This window comes from Callospermophilus lateralis, chromosome 16 (assembly GCF_048772815.1).
Source record: "Callospermophilus lateralis isolate mCalLat2 chromosome 16, mCalLat2.hap1, whole genome shotgun sequence".
NCBI classification, from domain to species: Eukaryota; Metazoa; Chordata; class Mammalia; order Rodentia; family Sciuridae; genus Callospermophilus; species Callospermophilus lateralis.
Window position 1 is genome coordinate 59,172,102 of NC_135320.1, and position 21,917 is coordinate 59,194,018.

General features: G+C 32.6%; 1 protein-coding gene and 1 pseudogene across 22 annotated transcripts in view; both read left to right on the forward strand.

Moving 5' to 3' along the window:
• Positions 1 to 21,917, forward strand: part of Rims2 (regulating synaptic membrane exocytosis 2) — a 551,056-nt gene that overhangs the window by 135,511 nt on the left and 393,628 nt on the right. For 10 of the 22 annotated variants that reach the window (XM_076836166.2, XM_076836176.2, XM_076836171.2 and 7 more), the window contains one exon: positions 5,195 to 5,206. The exons of the other annotated variants lie outside the window; for them this stretch is intronic. In XM_076836166.2, coding sequence (XP_076692281.2) covers positions 5,195 to 5,206 — 12 coding nt within the window. The remainder of the gene's footprint in view (positions 1 to 5,194; positions 5,207 to 21,917) is intronic. 22 annotated transcript variants of the gene reach the window in all.
• On the forward strand, positions 10,229 to 11,155 carry LOC143382320 (tropomyosin-like; annotated as a pseudogene).

Consider the following 21,917-nt stretch of genomic DNA (forward strand, 5'->3'; position numbering starts at 1 on the left):
CTCACTTAGTCCAGGACAGATGTTGTATGTATTTTCTATTGCTGAAACAGTCCCCAGATCTGCTCCTCCTAAAATATTTAACTTTTTAAATAGCAATACTTAATTGGAATCATCTCAGGCTTCTTTTCTTTATCACTCTTTCCTCACATTTTTTTTTCAAAATTATCATTTCTTCCCTAATTACTGACAGCTTTTTTAGGCTCTTCTATCACTTAGACCAATTAGTCTCCTAACTAATCTCTCTGCTCCAGTCTTGGCTTCTCAAACACATTTTCATGCACTGCTATAGTGATGTTCGTTAAATGCAGATCTGGATATTTTTCCCTCTGTATAAAAACCATTCATCAATTCCTCATCTCCTGAGTTAATGAGGTTTTTAATGGCATAAAACCTCTTAATACTGTGATACTATTCCCTGCATGAGCTTCACTCCATTCCAGATATTCCAATTTAACTATGCTACCTGCATTTCTCTTAAATCATCTTCACCAATATCTCATATGCTTTTGCCCATCCTGCTACTGTTATCTAACATATTCCTTTTTCTTTCCTAACATATTCCTTTTTCTTTCCCTTAGACCCCACCCCACAATCCTTTCCTACTTACTGAATACTTAAGGCTTTTTTTTTTTTTGGACTTAAGCATCATTTTCTTTATGATCTTTTTTTTGAGTATCCCATGTGAAATAATCACTTGCTCTTTTGTGCCACACTGGATTATACAGACTTAATCTAGTATTCTTAACATTTTATTATTATTAATTGATTACAATCACTTTAATTTCCCTATACTACTTGTAGGTTTCTATGTATTTTGGTATGTAATAGGTCAGTGTATATTACTTGTTGAATAAATGAAAGAAAGAAAGTAATCTGGTAGACTTATCTTGGGAAGGTTAGTCTGGGTTAGACATTGCCTTTCAATCTAGCTCCTTGATATAGCTCAATACCATGGCATGCTTTCTTGAAGATGGTAATCCAAAATTATGGATAAAAAAGGTAAACCATACAGGCTGAATTTAATTGTTGTTGTTCTTTAAAAAAACAAACCAAACTTGAGAGAGAATATTATAGTGGCATAAAACAGATTTAAAAAATCTTCAAATTGATTAGGGAAGGCCAAGAAGAAGACAGAGAAATATGGTGGTTTTAAGTACAGGGAATATAGAACATTACTGTAGAAGGAAGCATCTGTCTTTTTAGCAATACATAGAGGAAATAATGGGAGAAAGATCAAGCATATGAAGAATGATTCTGAGGGGAAACTAACATTAATTTCTTAGAAGATAGGGGGAACTAATAATGGATAGTTGCACAAAGTGGTTTTAGTAGACTTAGCCTGAAATTATGCCATGACTTTCAAGAGAAAATATCTGAGGGAACAGTAATAGAACCAATGATGTAAGTGATAATGAGATGTAGACTGGAAATAACATGTTGATTTTGGGGAGAAGCAAGGTGATTGGTTATTAGCAGAAGTAATAAGCAGTAAAGGTGGCCATATTGATTATAAACATAGTAGGCATAAAATTATATTAGAAAATAAAATCAAATATTAATCATATTTAAAAGAAATTTTAAATTTTATTTATACTATTACATATTTATCAAATAATTTGAGTATATGTTAAATTATCATTAACTTTCTAAGTCCAGGAATGATGATCTAGAATAATTTATTAATAAATTAAATCATAGAGATAAGAAATACAAAGTTTGAATCCCAGCTTTGTTACTGGACAGCTTTGTGAATTTGTACAAGATCTTTAATCTCTCTCTACTTCAGATTCCTCATCTGTAAGTAGAGATACTAATAGTACCCGTCTTACAAGGCTATTGTGAAGGTAAAACAAATCAATATTTATGAAGCACTTAGACATATATCTGGCATGCAGTAAATGCTCTAGAAATATTTTGTAATGGTTTTTATGCTAATAGACTTTTTCTTACCTATTATATATACCACTCATTGTGCTAGGTGGCTTAGATAATCATATTGAATCAGTGTATTCCTTTTTGCATACAAAAACTGAGTCTTCTGTAATTAATAAGCTTAAATATGGAAAGTAATTTTAATTTTTAATTGAACAATTTAGCCTTTGATTTTTAAAAATAGATGAACTATAAACCTGAGATAAACATCCAGATGATTCAGGTTGATTTAAAAATTAAGTCATTCTTATGGTTTTTAAAATTTATTTATTTATTTTTTGTGTGTGGGGTGGTCCTGGGGATTTAACCCAGGGCTTTCTGCATGTGAGGCAGGCACTCTACCAACTGAGCTGTATCCCCAGCACCCCCAAATCATTCTTATGTTTAACATAAAAGTATTTTTCTGTAGCAATATACTTTCTATATGTTACATGAGATTTTAATCAAACATTGTACTTGGTAATCTTTTGTACTGGTACATTACATTTGATTTTTTGAAACACAATTCCACTTTGAGTGTTAATGAGATAGTTTTAACAATTATAGTGAGATTCTGACATGATTGCATTACTAAAATATGATTAGAGAATGTAGCCATCTCTTTGGTTGTTTAAAATTTTCTTTAGAAGGCTTGCCAATTTGTAAAGAAGGACCATTTTGCTTAGCAGCCATCATGCCCATTCTTCCCTTTTCCTCTAATAACGTCCTTGGGAAATTTTGTTCATTTCCATAGCTTCAAATACTCTACATATGCTGTAGATTTATAAAAATTTCATCAGAGTATTCTCCTGACGTGCAGATCCAACGGCATAGTTGCCTACTGAAACTCTCTGCTTGAGTGTATTATAGTCACCTGAAAGTCACATTATCTGTGTCTAAATTAATTATTTCTCCCAAATATGCTCTGCTTGTGTGTGTTGTGTGTGTGTGTGTGTGTGTGTGTGTGTGTGTGTGTGAGAGAGAGAGAGAGAGAGAGAGAGAGAGAGAATATATGAATGTGTTTTTTTAAAAGTAATTGTCCTTTTATCTTCCCAGTTGGCCAGTTATTTTTCTTCACTTTCTATTTCTCAATCAAGTCTTCAGAGGCCTTACTCCTTATCTCTTAAATCAGTCCACTTTTCTCTATTACTCCTGTTACCCCCAGTTTAGTTCTTGCCACACTCACCTTGTTTTTTATCCAAAATGTTGCAGCAAATTCCTAATTGTTCTTCCAGCTTCTAGACTTGCCTCCTTGGAATTCAGTCTGTACATCATAGTGGAGTGAACACTTACTGGTAGTTAATAATATTATTTATAAATTATATAGTATTGAATTTTTCTATTGAAAGACAATAAGATATGTGAGTATTTCATATATATTTTATAGCTGAGTATATTATAGCTGAAACTAAATTTGTTTTATCTGCTAATGGGTATTTACTATTAGTTATGGTTTTATTTCCTTTTTTTCCTGTTCTCTGAAATGTGCATTCCCTTGTGGAAGTGTTATGCTTCTGCATTTTTGCCACATATTGTAAACAATGGAACTTCAGTTCAACTATATCTGTTAATCTAGTCACTTAAAATTACTTGTAGTTTTAAATTTGTCGGTCTGTTTGTGTTTTGTGCTTTTTGCATATGCCATGGTCTTGGAAGAAATATTTTCCCTCACTAGTCTCCCTGAGATTCTTTTCATTATTCTTTAAAGCCCTGTTTATGTCTCAGATTCCTTTTATTACTTCTTTCTTCAAGTACTGTGATCTTTTATATTATTTGTATTACCATAGTGCTTTGCTGTTCTCTTACTTTCAAAAATTTCTCTATTGTGCAATGATTTGTTTCTCTCTCACCATATTTAGTTCCTTGAATTCCTTAAAGGCAGAAACTATCTCACTTATTTATTTTTTATTTTTTGATGTCTCAGCCATCTAATGTATCTGATCCACAGGTAATGACTGTTCTGTGAAAGACTTTTATTGAACTAAATGGTTTGGTGATGTTTTTGATTGTAGACAATAGCTGATGTAAAGAATACAATCCTCTCTCTTCTATATAATATCCCATTTTTTAAAAAAATATTTTTTAACAGTTTTTTTTTTTTTTAGTTGTAGTTGGATACAATAATTTATTTATTTATTTAATGTAGTGCTGAGGATCAAACCCAGGGCCTCGCCTGTGCTAGGAGAGTGCTCTACCCCTGAGCCATAACCCCAGTCACTAATATCCTATATATATATTTTTTTTTAACAGACTAGACTATCAGGTTTGGAATTATGGGCCAGGCCCTATACTGAGAGCTTTTCATGTTATTTTACTTAATTCTCCAAAAACCCTATAAAGTAAATATTAATTCTTTGTTTTGTACATGAAGAAGTAAAGGATAGATAGCTTAGGGAAATTATGCAAGATATACAGCAAGATTTTAAGATAGGTCTGTATGATTGCTATTCTTCTCAGTCACAAATGTTGTACTGCAACCTGTATTTAAAAGGAAGAGCAATACTTCAAAATACATGATTTTGGTTTTAATTTATATAACTTCCTATATCAAGTATTATTGCATTAGTATTTTTATTATAATTATTTTATATTAAAAAGATGTAACAATTGGGTTTAGTTTTAGGTATATCTAAATAGGGTCTTTTGACTAAACTACATCTTACCATTTTATTGTTTACATTTTTAATAGTGGTAAGTTATGACCCACAAGTGCTAATTATAATAATATTATATCTTTAGTGACTTATTGCAGTTAAATTTTTCTTTGTAGCCACATTGTTTAATAGATTTTAAGCTAATATGTCAGAAATAACTTTTAGAAGCAACATGCATAATTCATGTAAATTATATTTTGTTTAATTTTGATAGTAGATGATGAAACTTCTGATAAACAATGAGGCTATGTTTTATTATCTTTGTACCTAAAAACTTTATTACTAAATATTTTTTGTTTTTTCCTTTAACTTAATTATTATTTTATTTGTGAAAAAGGCAATATATTTTTCTGATATTTGTGTATTTAATTGCTTTTATGGAAACTATTTTGTTTATATATTGTAGTAGCTTTTGCTTGAATTGTATTAAATATATGGAAAAATGTCCCTCCTAAATTTTTAATTTTAAATCTAAACTTTTAGATTTCAATCAAAATGTGATTTAAACATTTTCAGAATTTTTATTTCATTAGCAAACTCTTATTTGTTTTAAGAATGGAATTAATAATTTCTTTTTTGTTTTGTCTTTTCTGTCTTTTTTAACTTGCTTTCGTGGATAATCACACCAGGAGGACAAAGTGGTTAGAGTCTTTTTTTTTTTTTCCTGTCTAATATAATTTTTTCCTTGTTGTTGTTATTGCCAGTTTTAGTTTTATAGCTATATTCAATTTATATGCTTTAAGTGTTTTGTTACAGTTGTATTGCATGATAGTTGCTAAGCATTATGGTATACTTAAGCATGCTGATTTTACTGAAAAACACATTTTATTTTAAAATTAAATTTATTTTAAAATTAATTATCTGATTTTTAAAGAGGCTTGACTTTTTAGAATTTAATATTTTTTCAAGATCTAATAGAATTCCTCATTGTGATAAGAACTCCTTTAATCTTGCAATGTTTCCCTAAACTCATCATTGTACTGATGGGTTTATAAAAGAAACTTCTGACTTAGTTAAAAGTATATCTTTGTAATAATAAGTTACAATAACATTGAAAATGGGTTTACTGAAGTATATATTTGGCAGTTGATAATATTTAACATTTTTCTTGATAATATGTTTTAGAATTTGATAAAATATCTGCCTTATATCCTCATGTTTACATTAGATATATTTATAATTTAAAAATAGATGACACAGGTGGGTATGACTAGACTTTAGGCTGGCTTTTATTAATCTGCTACTGTTCTAACATGAGGTGTTAGATTTGGATTTAGATCTCTTCTGGAGACTGGGTCACTACAGGTAGACACAACCTTTCTATTTTGGTTTCTTTTGATGAATCAAACTAAACCTAGAAGTCTCTTCAAGTTGTCCAATTTCAAATTGGCATAAAACCCCAAGAAACACCCTTTAACTGAGATCTTCTAAGCAGTATCTTCTTTTGTTAAACATTTTAAGCCTTTTTGTTCCTTTCAAATTCTCAATTATTTGTTTGAGGGTGATGCATGTGTTGACAAATACTGAATGTGGGTTTAGAATGAAATTTCTGAGCAGAAAAGAGGACACTGCAATTTCTGTCTTTTATTCCCCCCAAACTTTAGAGGCAGTTGTTATTATATATGGGTCAATTTCTGTAAACATGTCTCAAATTGTGCATCATCCTTGATCCAGGGTAGTTTCCCCAGAGAACCTATGAGCTTTCTACCAGTCCATTATATTAGCTAACAGTTAACACAATTCAGGCAATTCATTACCTTTAGAATCTCTAGTGCTACTTTCATGGCCAGAGTTAACACAGAAAGCATAATGATCTAATTAGTGCCTGTGGTTTCTATAATGATTTGACATAGACATACTTATCCCCAAAATGAGGCACTTAATGATGAAATCTCAGCTATAGAAATGACTTTCATGTACTGACAAGATTTCATAGTTATTAGCCTATATTTTAATTAAGGATTGAATGACAGATAAAAGTATACTGTGATAAAATTTCTGTGAATTTGGAACATTGCAAATAAAATTCAATAAGCCTTATTATGACATTCTATATACAGTACTGTTTAATAGAGCTTTAAGTAATATGAAACTTTTTTATATATTGACTATCCAACAGAGTAGTTTCCAGTCACAAGTAGTTCTTGACACTTGAAAATGGTCTAGTCTGAGAAATTGAATATTAAATTTTAATTAATTTAAATTTAAATAGTCACATGTGGCAAATGTCTAGAGAAACCCTAAACATAGATAGCAAACATTCTCTGCAAGAGTCTGGAAGAATATAAAACTTAGCTTCCCTTGTAACTGGTAATGGCTTTGTGACACAGTTCTAACAAATGGATAGAAGAAAATTTCTGAAGGCTTCTGGAATGATAAAAAAGATGTAGCTAGCATTGTCTTTTAATGCAAAGGTGATGACTGCCATTTGTGAAGATGAGGGAAAGGCCAAGACTTTGGAGTCATCAGTCATGACATTATTGAGTCTGATATTTGAGAAAGTGTCAGTGGTTCTGAATGGTGGCAGATCTGAAACTTGAAAGATGAGAAATTTGTTGTTTGGATTAAGAAGATAAAAAGAGGAGTTAAAGATGACAACTATGCGTTTGCTATCATTTCACGGTTACCTTGTGTGTGTGTACAGTGAAAGCATTTAAGATTTACTTTCTGAGCAAATTCCAATTATATGATAGAGTATTATTGATTTTAGTTACGTTATATATATTTATATATAGGTCTTGAGAATATATTCATTTTGCATAACTTAAACTTTATATTCTTTGACCAACATCTACCCATTTCCCTCCTCCCCTATCCCCTGGAAACCACCATCTTACTCTGTTTCTATGAGTTTGACTTTTTAAGAGAAATTATGCAGTAGTTTTGTTTTTGTACTGGTTTATTTCACTTAGTATAATGTCCTCCAGGTTCATCTATGTTGTTGCAAATGACAGGATTTCCTTCTTTTGGAAGGCTGAATAATATTCCATTATATATAAGTACCACATTTACTTTATCCATTTATGTTTTGATGAATACTTAAGTGGATTTCATATCTTAGCTATTGTGAATAATGCTGCAATGAATATGAGAATGCAAATATCTCTTTGACATACTATGTACATTTGCTTTGGGGATATTACATATCACATACACAGATATATATATATATATAGACACACACACACACACATTCATGTGTGTGTGTGTGTGTGTGTGTGTGTGTGTAATCTCCAGTATATATGGCAATCCCAAAATACTATTTGTATTTACCATAAGGCTTACATAAAGCATATTATAATTGTAAATGTCTATTTTAAGGAAATAGCAACTTTGCATACAAAAACTGCACACTTTAATTTCTCCTTTCATATTTTATATTAATGATTTTTTTGGTAATTTTTACTGATTGACAAGTTATTATGGCCCTAATTGTTTTGAACATTTTGTCCCTTAATTCTTATACTGGAGTAAGTATGATTAGCATACCACTACTATAGTGTTTGGGTATTCTGATTCTTGCCTTTACAGTAAGTTTAGCACTTTCATATTGTTTCATGTTGTTAGCCAGTGTCTTCTCATTTCAGTTTTAGCATGTCTTCTAAGAAAATTCTAGTGTTGATAAACTCCTCAGCTTTTGTTTATATGTGAAAGTCTTTATCTTCCCTTCATGTTTGAAGGATAGTTTTGCTGGGCATATTATACCTTATTGGCAGGTTTTTACTTTTTTTTTTTTTTTGGTCACCATTTTCAATATATCATCCTACTCTGTCCTGGCTTGCAAAATTTCTTCTGAAAAATCTATTGACACTTTTGTTGGGATTCCCATTTTTTTGTGGCAAGTCACTTTTCTCTTGCTGCTTTCAAAATTCTCTTGTCTTTGGACTTTTGAGAACTTGATTATAATTTGTTTTAGTAAAAATCTATGGTTATTTTTTAATTTAAAGCACTTTATTGTAATGTAATTCACAAATAATTCATCCTTTTAAGGGGTACAATCCAATGTTTTTTTTTTTTAATATGTTCACAGACTTTGCAGCCATTACCACAATTTTAGAGTATTTTTACCACCCAAGAAACTCCATAACAGTTAGCAATCATTTTCAATTTCTACCTCCCATGGCTTTTCTTATTTCTGAACCCCTGGTCCCAGGCAATTAATTTTACTTATTTTTATTTGCCCTTTTGGGACTTTTCTTCCTTCTTCTCCGTGTTTGCATGTCTTTTGTCAAACATTCCCCCTTCCCTCTGTAATCACTATTTCATTCTTTTTTTTAATATTAATTTTTTAGTATTTGGTGGACACAACATCTTTATTTTATTTGTATGTGGAGCTGAGGATTGAACCCAGCGCCCCGCGCATGTCAGGCGAGCACATTACCACTTGAGCCACATTCCCAGTCCTCACTATTGTATTCTGACCTTCTAGGATATCAGCTTTTATAGTGTCCACATATGAAGGTAATCATATGGTATTTATCTTTCTGTATGAGGCTTTTTTCACATGATGTTCTCCATGTTCATGTTACCGACAGGCATTTGTTCTTTTTCATGGTCAAATAATATTTCATTGTGTATATATACTACATTTTCTTAACTCATTCATTCCTTGATGGACACCTAGATTGATTCCATCTTTTGGCTATTGTGAATAGTGCTACAGTAAACGTAGGTGTGCAGATATCTCTTCAGGATGTTGAATTCATTTCCTATGAATATATATCCAATAGTGGGGTTACTGGATCATATGGCAGTTCTATTTTTAACTTTTTGAGAAGAGACTCACCAACATTTTGATTGAAGCTTTAGTATTATTAAAATGTAGAAGATTGTGTCAGGCATATAAAAGGAACTTAGCTAACACTGGCTGCATCATCCTGGTGATTCTTTATTTGTTTACATCAGCTTCCTCTCTTTTGATCTGGTCATTTAATCTGGTCATTTAATCTGGTCATTTCAAAGAGAACTTTGAAAGTAAAATTGAACAGTTAAATTAAATATTGTGACAATTATCTCTTTATAATGTGTTCCCCATGCCTCAGTATACATTCTAAGGGGCTGCTTTCTGTGTGTGTCTTAGGGACCAATAGTTTCTGGTACCAAAGTATAGTACAAGTCTAATAGAGTGTTCATTGTCGCAGGGTATTATTTGTATTATAGATTATATCTTTAAGAGCCTTTGGTGTATATCTTGGGGTCTGTTACACTGTTAAGGCTTGCTCTTATAATGAGTGGTGAAAGTAGATGAAAATGTACATAGGCAATAAAAAACGTATGCTCTTATCTTGAGTGTTCTACAAGTATAGGTAAATATAACTTGTAATAGGAATATAAGTTCAGCATTTTGTTACATCAAACTAACTGGATCTTAACTATTTGAGACCCCGTCAGAGTGTAATTAACCTGGGAACTGACCAAATTGGATCTCTAAGAATAGCTCTGTATTAACTTTAGCCGTCCACAGAGTTAAGTGACCGTGGTTTTCAATGAATAAGTAGTGATTCCTCAGAGACTTGTGTCTGCTCGGGAGGATTTGCTGGTTTAATTTTTTGTCTAAAATTTATTTTTAAGTACTTATAATAGAATTTGTGAGTTGTTTGTGTGCCTTTTAAAAATGATGGAGCATTGTTCTTCAAACTGAGGGCTGGCTTATTTAGTTGAAGATGGAACCAAGTGGGGCTAGTGTTAACCAACTAGGATTTATTGTTCTGTTGAAAGAGCAGGGTAATGGCTAATTAAAAGTAAGTCAAGATTTTCTGGGCGTAGCAGGCGGAATTAGGGGTGAGAAGCGGCTGTAATGCTGAGCGGAGCAGTCAGAAGGTAGATATCGCGAAGCGGCTGGGTGGGCACCCTGCAAGGGGTGGGGTGAGGGGATCGCCACTGTTCAGGCGGTGAAGCAGAAGATCCAGGTTCTGAAACAGCAAGCTGAGGATACAGAGGACAGGGATGACCATCTCCAGCTGGAAGTTGAGGAAGAAAGGCTGGCCTGGGAACAGGCTGAGGCTAAGGCAGCCTCCTTGAACCGCAGGGTCTAACTAGTTGAAGAGGAGCTAATGAGTGCCTAGCTAATACCCTGCAAAAGCTGGAGGAAGCAGAAAAAGCTGCTGATGAGAACGAGAGAGGTATGAAGGTTATTGAAAACCAGGCTCCAAAAGATGAAGATGGAACTCCAGGAAATCCAACTCAAAGAAGCTAAGCACATTACAGAAGAAGCAGATAGGAAGTATGAAGAGGTGGCTCATAAGTTAGTGATTATTGAAGGAGACTTGGAACGTACAGAGGAACGAGCTGAGCTGGCAGAATCCCGTTGCCGAGAGATGGATGAGCAGATCAGACTGATGGACCAGAACTTGAAGTGTCTGAATGCTGGTGAAGCATTCAAAAAGAAGACAAATATGAGGAAGAAATAAAGATTCTTAATTGATAAACTCAAGGAGGCAGAGACCCATGCTGAGTTTGCTGAGAGAGAGGTAGCCAAACTGAAAAAGACAATTGATGATTTGGAAGATAAACTGAAATGCACCAAAGAGGAGCATCTCTGTACACAAAGGATGCTGGACCAGACTCTGTTTGACCTGAATGAGAGGTAGAGCTCCCTAGTCCTGCCCTGCTGCTGCTCCTCCCTCTGATCTTGACTCCGCCTGATGCCCACCAGCCAGAAGCTGACCTTGAAACTGAGGGCTGATCTTTAACTGGAAGGCTGCTTTCTCCTTTCAACACCCCCTCTACTCCCACCCCCTTGTCTTTTTCACAAACTGCCTCTGCTTCTTCCCAAAGATTCCAGCTGGACTAGAGGCTGAGCACTGTTGGGAGCAACATTTAATGTGAGCACAGTGCAAAGTGTCTTTAAAAGCCTGTTGTGATGTACACATTTTGTAATTACTTTTTTTTATTGTTACAGAAACCATTTGTAAAACATTACAAATAATTTCATAGCTCTGAAGCAGCAATCTAATTCCCTTCTCACTTTTGGCAGGTAACTTTTCAGCCTAATCCCTATTGCTCTCTCTGTAGAGGAGGCAAAGAAGAATGGGCCTGCCTTACTGAGAGCCAAACAGCCCAGGGAAAGACTCATTGCTCTGTGCAATGGGAAACCTCATTGCTCTGTTCCAAGTTATCAGCCAAACCAGAAAGGTGATTCCAAGAGGAGTTAGCCAAAAAACGAAAACCTTACTATTCAGGTTTTGTTTTGTTTTTAGTTTTAAGGTATCTTTAGATAACTTTATTCTTATTTTTTCCTTTTTTCATCATCAGAAATGACCAAATTAACATGGTGAGACCTCTGAGACTTCTTGTTTTTGTGGTTCTGGGGATTGAACTCAGGGCCTGCTGCATGTTCGGCAAATGTTTTACCACTGAACCATATTCTTAGCCCTGAGATCAAATTTTTCTCCCATTTCTACTTGCTTCCCAAGTGTTCACAGAATGGATCATGGGCCCCTTAATCTTGATGTGACCATTTAATTGCTATCCTTCTCCTTAAAAAAATAAAAAAGAAAGAAAATTATGTTTTTGCTACTGATTTAGCCATATGAAACTCATCTCATCACCCTTTTCTGAGTCTGAAGCTGCTATATCTAAAAGTGCCATCTCATTGTGCTTTATATCAGTGCTGGAGAATCCTGAATAACTTATGTACAAACTTTTAAAATTTTATATTGTTTTGAAACTTTGCATCTTTGGAGTTGGGGTATCTGGCCACCCCATCTGGTTTTGAGAGTTCTACAGTCTGGGCTGGCAGTGTGCTGATCTTTCAAAGTTTCTTTCCTAGCCCAATCCCCACTCCTAGGTGAGGTTTCTGTGAGGTCTGGTAGGTGACATCCTGCAGCTTATTGTCTTAAAATGTACTCTCCTTTGTTGTAATCTCTTTGGGGCCAGTGGGAGAATGACAAACAATAGTGCAATTGTTTTGATACTGAATATTGACAAGTGTCTTTTTGAAATAAAGAACAGTTCCTCCAAAAAAAAAAAAAAAGTAAGATAATGTTCTCTAGGGATACACTGAAAAGAAGCCTAAACAAGAGACTTGAATTTCCATGGAAATTCAAGAGCCATTGACATTTGTTTGGTGGAGAAAATAGGGTGAGGGAAAGTTATTATTTGCTATTGGGATTTAATTGCCCTGGAATTTAAGACCATTCATAGATGGGATTTTACTAAATTCTCTACCTTACTTCTTCTCTGTATTGTAAATTTTTAATTTTAGCACTTTTAAATTGCATCTTTTATCAAGAAGACAACATTCTATTTAATGCTTCTTTTTCTTTTCATACATAGTTTATTCTGTCCAGAGTCCCTTCTCTGTTTTGTCCACTCAACAAACTCATGGATTCTTCCAAATCCAATTTAAATAATTCTTTCTGCAGAAACCCTAAAAAGCTTTGTCAGTTCTTTCTCAATATCTCCTTCATGTTGTTATTACTCTCTTTATCAGATTGTATTTTGACTTATTTTTTTACTTATATGTCTGACATATAATAGTCAGACAGAAATAGTTTTTAAAAATTAATTTATCACAAACATCTAATACAATTACTGAAGGATAGGAAATCCTTGCATGGTAGGTATTCAAATTATTTATCAATCAGTAGGCCTTGGGCACCAACCAATCAGAATGTATAGCTAATCAGAGTAGACACTGGTTATTACTCCATACCTTTGTATGCTGGCTAAATATTAGTATGGGTGGTCTGAATTAGGAATAGGCAAAGGCTTTTCTTTTCTTTTTTAATGTAATGGTTCTATATGACTATTGATCCTCCTGAATGAATAAAAGATATTTTATTCATTAATAGAAGGGAATATATTGAGAGAAATAATTTCTCTACATTTGAGAAATGTTTTATTTTAATTTCTCAGTTTCTTATTTTGATTTACTTACTTCATAACTGATTATTTCCTATAGGAATTGAAGGGTAAAAAGGTTTAACTTTGCCATTCTTTTTTAACTATACCATGACTAACATAATCTTATCCAGTTAAAAACCAAGAAGAATGTATTACTGTCTTATAGGACACATATACATACAACATTCAGGGTTTATGGCCCATTTAGATGTGAGTCCTTTGTAAGGAGTGAGAGATGTTAAACAAAAAAATAGATAAAAGGAAGGTATTTTCTAGTTTATCCATAAACTATGTAGATTGTCTCTATGTTAAATATTACTATTGGAATCCATTTCAAGTGAATATAGTATGAATTTTCCTGTATTTTTTTCACACCAACATATTTTTGCTTAATAGAGGCAGCTTAGAATTGATAGCTAAAATTAAATTTGTTTAAGAATATTTTATATTTACAACTTAAAAATAATATTTATACTAAAATATATTACATACCTCATGTACCTCTGAAAAGATAAAAAAGGGTATATTCTTTTTTTTTTTTTTTTGTGGTACTGGGGATTGAACCTGGGGCCTTGTGCATGGTAGGCATGTACTCTACCAACTGAGCTACAACCCCAGCCCCAAGGGTATATTCTTAAAACCTACCTTCAAAGCAGAGCTGTTTATCTTAAATCATTTTTAATGGCTTTTATTAAAAATGGGTAGATATCTAGTCCATTCTTAATGTTTCTAAATATTGTAACTGTTGTAATCAATACTATATGGCCCTAAGGTTATATTAACATGCACATAATTGTTGCAATCATTGTACTGGTAGGTCAGAGCATCAGAAAAACATTTTTTTTTTGTAACAGAATTAAAATATTTTTATTTTTATTTTTTAACTACATGACAGCAGTGGAAAGCATTACAATTTTTATATAACAGAATTTTATGTATTTAAAATATATCCAATGAATTTAAAATACCCAAACTATAGGTAGATATTTAATAGAAAGCAGAAAGTATAATGAGTTTACTTTTATTTTAGAAAACCTAAATATATATTGTATCAAGAACACTTTTTTAGAAGTTATAAACTACCAAGTACTGTGTGCAGGGATTACAGAACTGAGTAAGACACAGTCCACAGTCTTTCTTCCCTAAGGAGTTCAATTATGTTTATTTTATATATAGAAAACAAAGCTTCACATTGGTTAAACAGTTTGCCCAAAGGCCCATGATAAAGTGTCAGATTTGGGATGATTTATTTCAGGAGTGTCCTACTGTTTATTTTTGAGTTATTAGAATTATCTGGGACAGTCTTTAAAAAAAATTAACACATTTCAGTGCACACTCTATCAGAGTGTTTGAGGGTGACGCTTAGGAATTTGTTATTAGGAATGGTTACTCAGATTATTCTAATGCATAGTTAGGTTTAGATATCACTGTTTTCTCTGATTCTAAAGATTATTCTTTTTTAGGGGCTGGGGCTGTAGCTCAGTGGTAAAGTGCTTACCTCACATGTGTGAGGCACTGGGATTGCTCCTCAGCACCACATAAAAATAAAGATACTATGTGTTCATCTACAACTAAAAAAATACTAAAAAAATAATAATAATTTATAAAAAAAGAGATCATTCCTTTTTAAAATTTAAGCCCTGCCTTACTCTTGGTGTTAACATACTCAGAAATAAATGTCATGAATCCTGGATTTCCATAGTCTATGCATGAAATATGAATTTCTGTACAGATAGTGGGTGGCTTAAAACATTAAGCAAGAAGTGATTTGTAAATATGAACCCTGTCCCTGGCCTAGATTGAATCTCTATCTTTTGTACCTTAATTTAGAATGGATGGGAAATGATTAATTTACATAGGTATTGATTTATGTCAACACAGAAAGCTAATATTCTGTGTTTAGGAATAAGTAGTTTTTCATGTGTTGTCAGAATAGTTACTACTAAGATTGTGAAAGGGAAAAGTGGGGAAGATTATACATTCTTTATCTGGCAAGCTGGAGCTCGAAATATCTTTTCCCACAGAAACAAACTTTATAAATGATTAAATAGAATATTACTGAATTTTACTAGATAAGCTGTTCTGACTTAATCTAGATGCCCATTGTCTTCTTGCGAGTTAACCGATGGGGAAGGGAAGAAATGACTTAGCAGGTAAGATCAGGCTTATAGAGCTTCTTGTAGAGGATGGTGACTTACAGTCTATACAACTCTGCTCAGGAAATATTGTAAACTTTAGCTTAATATAAAATGGTTGTGAATTGGGAAACTTGTATAATATGGGATTGTGGGGGTAGGGGAAGCTGAATCTTGTAAGGAGTAGCTGAGGTGGTAGTTCAGATATTGATCTTGAAATGTGTTTGTTTCAAGTCTCTAATTTAAAAAAATCTTTTATCACATATATTTTAATGAAGGTGTTTAACATTTGCATCATGTTTGGTTGCAGGGGTACAGATTCTAGCATATTATCAATATTGATATTTATAGTAAAATTGTTAGAGCCTCTGAAAAATATATCCAATGGAATCTAAATAGCTCAGCAGTTTGATAACTTCCATGAGTATAAAAAAAATCCAACACATGAACAAAGTTTTGACAGCCGAATGTTTTCTTTGTTTTTCCTTGAATTTTTATGTACATTCCACCTTCTCCACAGTATTTTATACACATGTAATATGTTTTTTTTTGTTAGCAATCACCTGGATTTCCAAAGATAGAATATATATGATTACATCTCCTTAAAAATTATCTTTTCATAGTCTGTTCCAATAAAATATGCATATATAGTAAAAATTTAAACATTTCTTTGACCATAAGGCTTAACGTTTTGAAAAATTTCTAGTGAATTGAATCATAAGTAATTGGTAATTACTAATATGCAATTTGTTAATGCAAATATAAATTTTGATTAAAATTATTAAATATAAGAATTTTTTGAAGATGGGTAGGATTAATTTTCTTTCAAAGTTGTTCACAAATCTAGAGACTGAATTGGAATTCAGCATAAATTCTATTTCTTTTATCTTTATAGATGCAAGTGCTAAGGAAATTTGTTGAAATTAATGGCTGAATGCGAATAGAAGGAGTTAGGCAATAACAATTCACTAATTTCCTCAAACTTCAAGTTATGTGACAAAAAAATAGTAATCTATTTGTCAAAGATAATTTTGTTATATATCAGTTGAGCACTAATTTAGGTTTTTCTTCAATTTGATGAAAGCAAAAATTGAAAACCCTGCTCTCACAAAATTTATTAACTGGCTTGTGATTTATTTAGTTAATGTCTGGGAGTTATAGAAAAAAGTGTAACCAAGACCCTATCAAATGACTATTCTTACTATTCTTATAGTTAGAGACATCTTTTTAAGCCAATATACTTAACCCAAAAAGGGTTTGGAAAAATGTTAATTTTAGTACCCTTAATAATTATAACTTATTTAATAAAACTATTTTGTCTTTTCATATGCTTTAAATTATTTTTTATAAGTATCTTAGAATTGCATATTTAGCTTTCAGTTTATAGAAATATGGAACATATTAGCTGATAGGCAAAGCTATTCTTATTGTCAACTTAATCAGCCAAATGAAACCATCCGCAAGTCTTATTTTGCTTTCAACTTAAATAAAATATTAATACATATTCTTTGATAATCTTATTGTGACAAAAATTATGTATGAGTGGGCTTCATTTACTCATGCATTATTTGAAAACATTTAATAATTTATTTTGGAATTATACTAATAATGCATTACTTGAAAACGTTTAATATTTTAGGTTTTAAAAAGAGAGAGAGAGAATTTTTTTAAAGAGAGAGTGAGAGAGGAGAGAGAGAGGAGAGAGAGAGAGAGAATTTTAATATTTATTTTTTAGTTATCGGCGGACACAACATCTTTGTATGTGGTGCTGAGAATCAAACCCGGGCCACACGCATGCCAGTCGAGTGCGCTACCACTTGAGCCACATCCCCAGCCCAAGAGAGAATTTTTAAATATTTATTTATTTTTTTTAGTTTTCGGTGGACACAACATCTTTATTTGTATGTGGTGCTGAGGATCCAACTCAGCGATGCGCGCATGCCAGGCAAGGGTGCTACCGCTTGAGCCACATCTCCAGCCCACATTTAATATTGTATACTGGTATTATACTACTAATAATTTCTCTTTTAGTGTTAACATCTGATACTTCAGTCAGGAGTAAACATTTTCTCTATGAAGAAAAGAGTTTTCAATTTGAGCTTTAAGTTACAAGTCTTATCCATAATATATTCTTGTGAGTACTCACCGAACCAGCTCTATTCGTGGAGATACAAGTTGCTAACTAAAACAAAAATAGCCTGAAGATGAGTAGAATATGCACAGTTTTGAAATCTCTTCGCTACTTGATTCCTGAGCATGTTTCTTGTATATGCCATAATTTCATCAGCTATGTTATTCTCATTATGATTGAGAATTACTGGAATCTCTAGATAATTTATCTGCAAGTAATATGATCTACCACAATTTTTTGTCACAATTTGAACGGGACTGCATGCAACTTTATCAGCTCTACAAAGTACAGTGGTATATTTAAGAGGGTTTAATAAAAATTATGCTGATGGACTCACTAGCTAACATCTTTTTCGCTATTAACTTATGGAACAGGTATAATAACCTACTTTTGTTGTGTAAGATTTTCTGTGTTTAGCAGTGAGCAATATTAAGTTGTAAAAGTTCTTTTGAATAACTTTTGTTATTCAATTACAAAATAACTTGAATAACTGTCTTGAATACCCGTCTTGAATAACTATCTTGTAAGTTACCAATACTTTCAGTTTTCTCCTTATAATAATAATAGCTTTCCTTAGGATTTGAATGTTTTTCAAATAAATGATACTTCAAGAAAAATGGTTTTATACCATTGTTTGACAATAATGTTTCAACCACAGAGTCTCTTGGGAATTCTCTGGAGTACCATATACTTTTACAATTAGAAGTCTTTTTCCCCAAATGGTTGTATATCCAATAGCGTCTTCTGGCTTATCTTCCTTCTTAAATTTGTACAAATTTTTAAAAATACAAGTTATTAAATAGCAATTATTATAAGATTGCATATTACCTTTAAAGGTCTGATCTACTTTTTTCTTTTTGCATTGTTGGGAATCTAACTGAGAGCCTCATGCATTCTACTACTGAGCCACATCTCAACTCTAAATTAGATTATTGATTTTTTTTTAAGAGAGAGCCAGAGGGAGGGAGGGAGAGGGAGAGGGAGAGGGAGAGGGAGAGGGAGTTTTTAATATTTATTTTTTAGTTTTCGGCGGACACAACATCTTTGTTTGTATGTGGTGCTGAGGATTGAACCCGGGCTGCACTGCACGCATGCCAGGCGAGCGCACTACCGCTTGAGCCATATCCCCAGCCCAGATTATTGATTTTTAAGAGTTATTTTTATATATTCTAGTTAGTAAACCCTTATCAGACATATAATTTGAAATATTTTCTCCATTCATTTATTTTCTTGAAAATATTGTTTGCTCCATTCTTTTCCTGAGCCCAGTGAACAAAGATGTGTCCTGCTCATGGTGGTAACAGATGAGCTACAGCAAGGAGAAACTTTGAAGGCTTCTTAAAGTCTAGGTTGGAACAGCTTTACCATCATTTCTGCTTCAGTCTATTGCCTAAAGCAATTCATGTGGTCAAGGGTTAGAGAATCATTTTTCATGGGAAGAACTGAAAAGCCACATGGAAAAGATGATGAAGTCTAATTTTTCTATTTTTTCTTTGGCTTATTCTTTTGGTATCACAACTATGAAACAGTTGCCTAAACTAAGGTCACCAAGATTTCCTCTTATTTCTTCTTTAAGAATGTTATAATTTTAGCTCATACATTGAAGTCTTTGATTCATTATGATTGGTTAAATTTTTGTATGTGGTGTGAGTTGGGGATTCAACTTTGTTGTTTTGCCTGTAAATATCCAGTAGTTTCAGTGCCATTTGTTAAGAAGACTATCCCCATTCAATATTCCTGGTTCCCTTCTTGAGAATAAAAAACCTGTAGATGTACACTTTTTTTTTTCTTTTGTGGGGAGGGGGGCTTTGGGGACTTCTCATTCTATTCCAATCGTTTCTATATATGTCTGTCCTTATGTCAGTATCACACTGTCTTGAAAACTGTGGCTTTTTGTAGTAAGTTTGAAATAGAGAGTATGAGTTGTGTAAGAGGTCCCAATCACTTTATATTTCTTTAATACTTATGGTATATTTAAAGAAACTAGCCTATATTTAGAGTTTTTTTTCAAGAATGAAATTATATGTTATCAAGAGTATTACACAGAAATGGCTGTTTTTAATGAAAAATAAATGTGGCATTCTCTCTCTTCTGATCTAGATTAGATTCTAAAATTATTTGAGATAAATCAAAAGTGTATTTCAATTGAAAAAGTTTGGAAACCTCCGAGATAAACACTATATATCATTTTAATTTAAATGTTTAAGCAATTTAGTGCACACAAAAGTAATCTTAAAATACTTTGTTTCCATGCTTTGAATTTTATTAAACAAGTATTTTTACCAGAAAAATAAATTTCATAGTAATATTTGAATTTTTAAAGTCTTAATTACTACTTTTTTTCTTAAAGATAGTTAATGAAACTGGATTGTAGAAATTTACAAAGCAAACATTTTAAAGAAAGTAGTATTCTGTATCTGTGGTTAATATATTAATTTACTCATTCATTGAATAAATCTTGGTATTGTTTAGGCATTGGAAGATAGCAATGAGCTAAATAGGTAAATATCTCCTATCTTCCCAGAAAAAAAATATTTTAGTTAGGGTATGCAGGCAACAAATCAGATAAGTAAGGATTAGAATGTGTAAGCACCCTAGAGAAAATGAAAATTGAGACCCCTTATTTTGGATTGTTTTTGGTGGTTTGGATGGTCTTAAAAAGTGACAGTTGAGCTTGAAAATAATGAGTTAGTTAGTGTTTACATTTTAGGAGAAAGCAGATCAGCAAGTACCAGGTCCTATGGTAGGAGCATACTTAACATGTTGGAAGAATAGCAGTGAAGTTCAGTGTAGCTGGGGCAGAGCAAGTGAGTGTGGAACAAAGAAGTAGAGAACACTATAAGACACAGGGTGAGATTGTAGAGAACCTTTTGTATCACTATGAGGACTTTGGCATTTATTCCAAGTGAAATAAGGAGCATTAAATGTTCTGATTAAAAAACAGCATTATTTTAATTACATTTAAAAAGGCTTACTTAGACAATTTTGTTGTAATAGGAGAGAAGAGGGGAAGCTGGGAGATTAGTTACCAGGTTATTGCAATAATTTATGTGATTGATGTTGGTTACTTAGACTAGGGTAATTGTGGTGGAGGTGGAGAGATTTTATCTCTGTAGATGTTTTTAAAAAGTGGAATCAAGGGTTTTTTGTTTGTTTGTTTGTTTGTTTTTCTGGGGAATGTATATGGTATATGAGAGAAGAAAGTCATTCCAAGATTTTGGCCTGAGGCAAACTGGGAGAATGGAGAGTTTCCATTAATAACCATAAGTAAGACTGTGGATGGATCAATTTTGGAGTGTCTAGAATTCAATTAAAAAAATTATGAACGCAATACCTTTTTTTTGTTTTTATTTATTTTTATGTGGCGCTGAGGATCCAACCCAGTGCCCTGCACATGCCAGATAAGCGCTCTATCACTAAGCCACAATCCCAGCCCCTAGAAATCAATTTTGGACTTGTTAAATTTGAGATAATTCAAAATACAAATGCACTGAAACAGATATAAAGATGTGCTTTAAATTTTGTGCTATCATAGTATTGTGATATGGCTTGTATTTTTTACAGTAGTAGATATTTCTTGGGTGGACTAAGCTGGACCTGCCTTACATTTGGAGTGGGTCAGATGATTATATGTGATTAATTATGTTATTATCTTCTAGCAGTGCAGGAGCCAAAAGTACACTTTGCAAAGGAAAGTTCTTATAGTAAGTAGTCCATGGTTTTTGGAAACTTATTTGCAAGAAATCATGGAGGATCCCAAGTAGTTTTTATCATTAACCTTAAAGTATTTAAAGAATTACTAGCAAGAATTTGAGAATCAGGTAAATGAAGCTTTATGCTCTGAACTTTTCCCCCTCTGAATTAACACAACTTCTTAAAAACTTATCCTCCTTAAAAGGATTGTTGTGTTTTCTATATCATTATATTTCATTAGTGTTTCACCATCATTGCCTCTAGCTATACATTTGCAATTTGGTAAACTGACATCTTCTTTACCATCTGTGAACCTTCAAATAGTTATGTCTTATCCTCTTCCTTTTATAGGATATCCTCTTCAGAAATCCTTATGTTCTGGTTTCTGTTTATAATGAAGTCTTTTAGGTGCATATGCCTTCTATTTCAAGAAAAATTAAACCTGCTTTCCCCTGTTTTGAAATCAAAATTTTACTTTAATATTGTTGATATGATTTAATAGTTCTATAGTTTATTCATCATAACTTGTGAGTTCTTCTATATTAT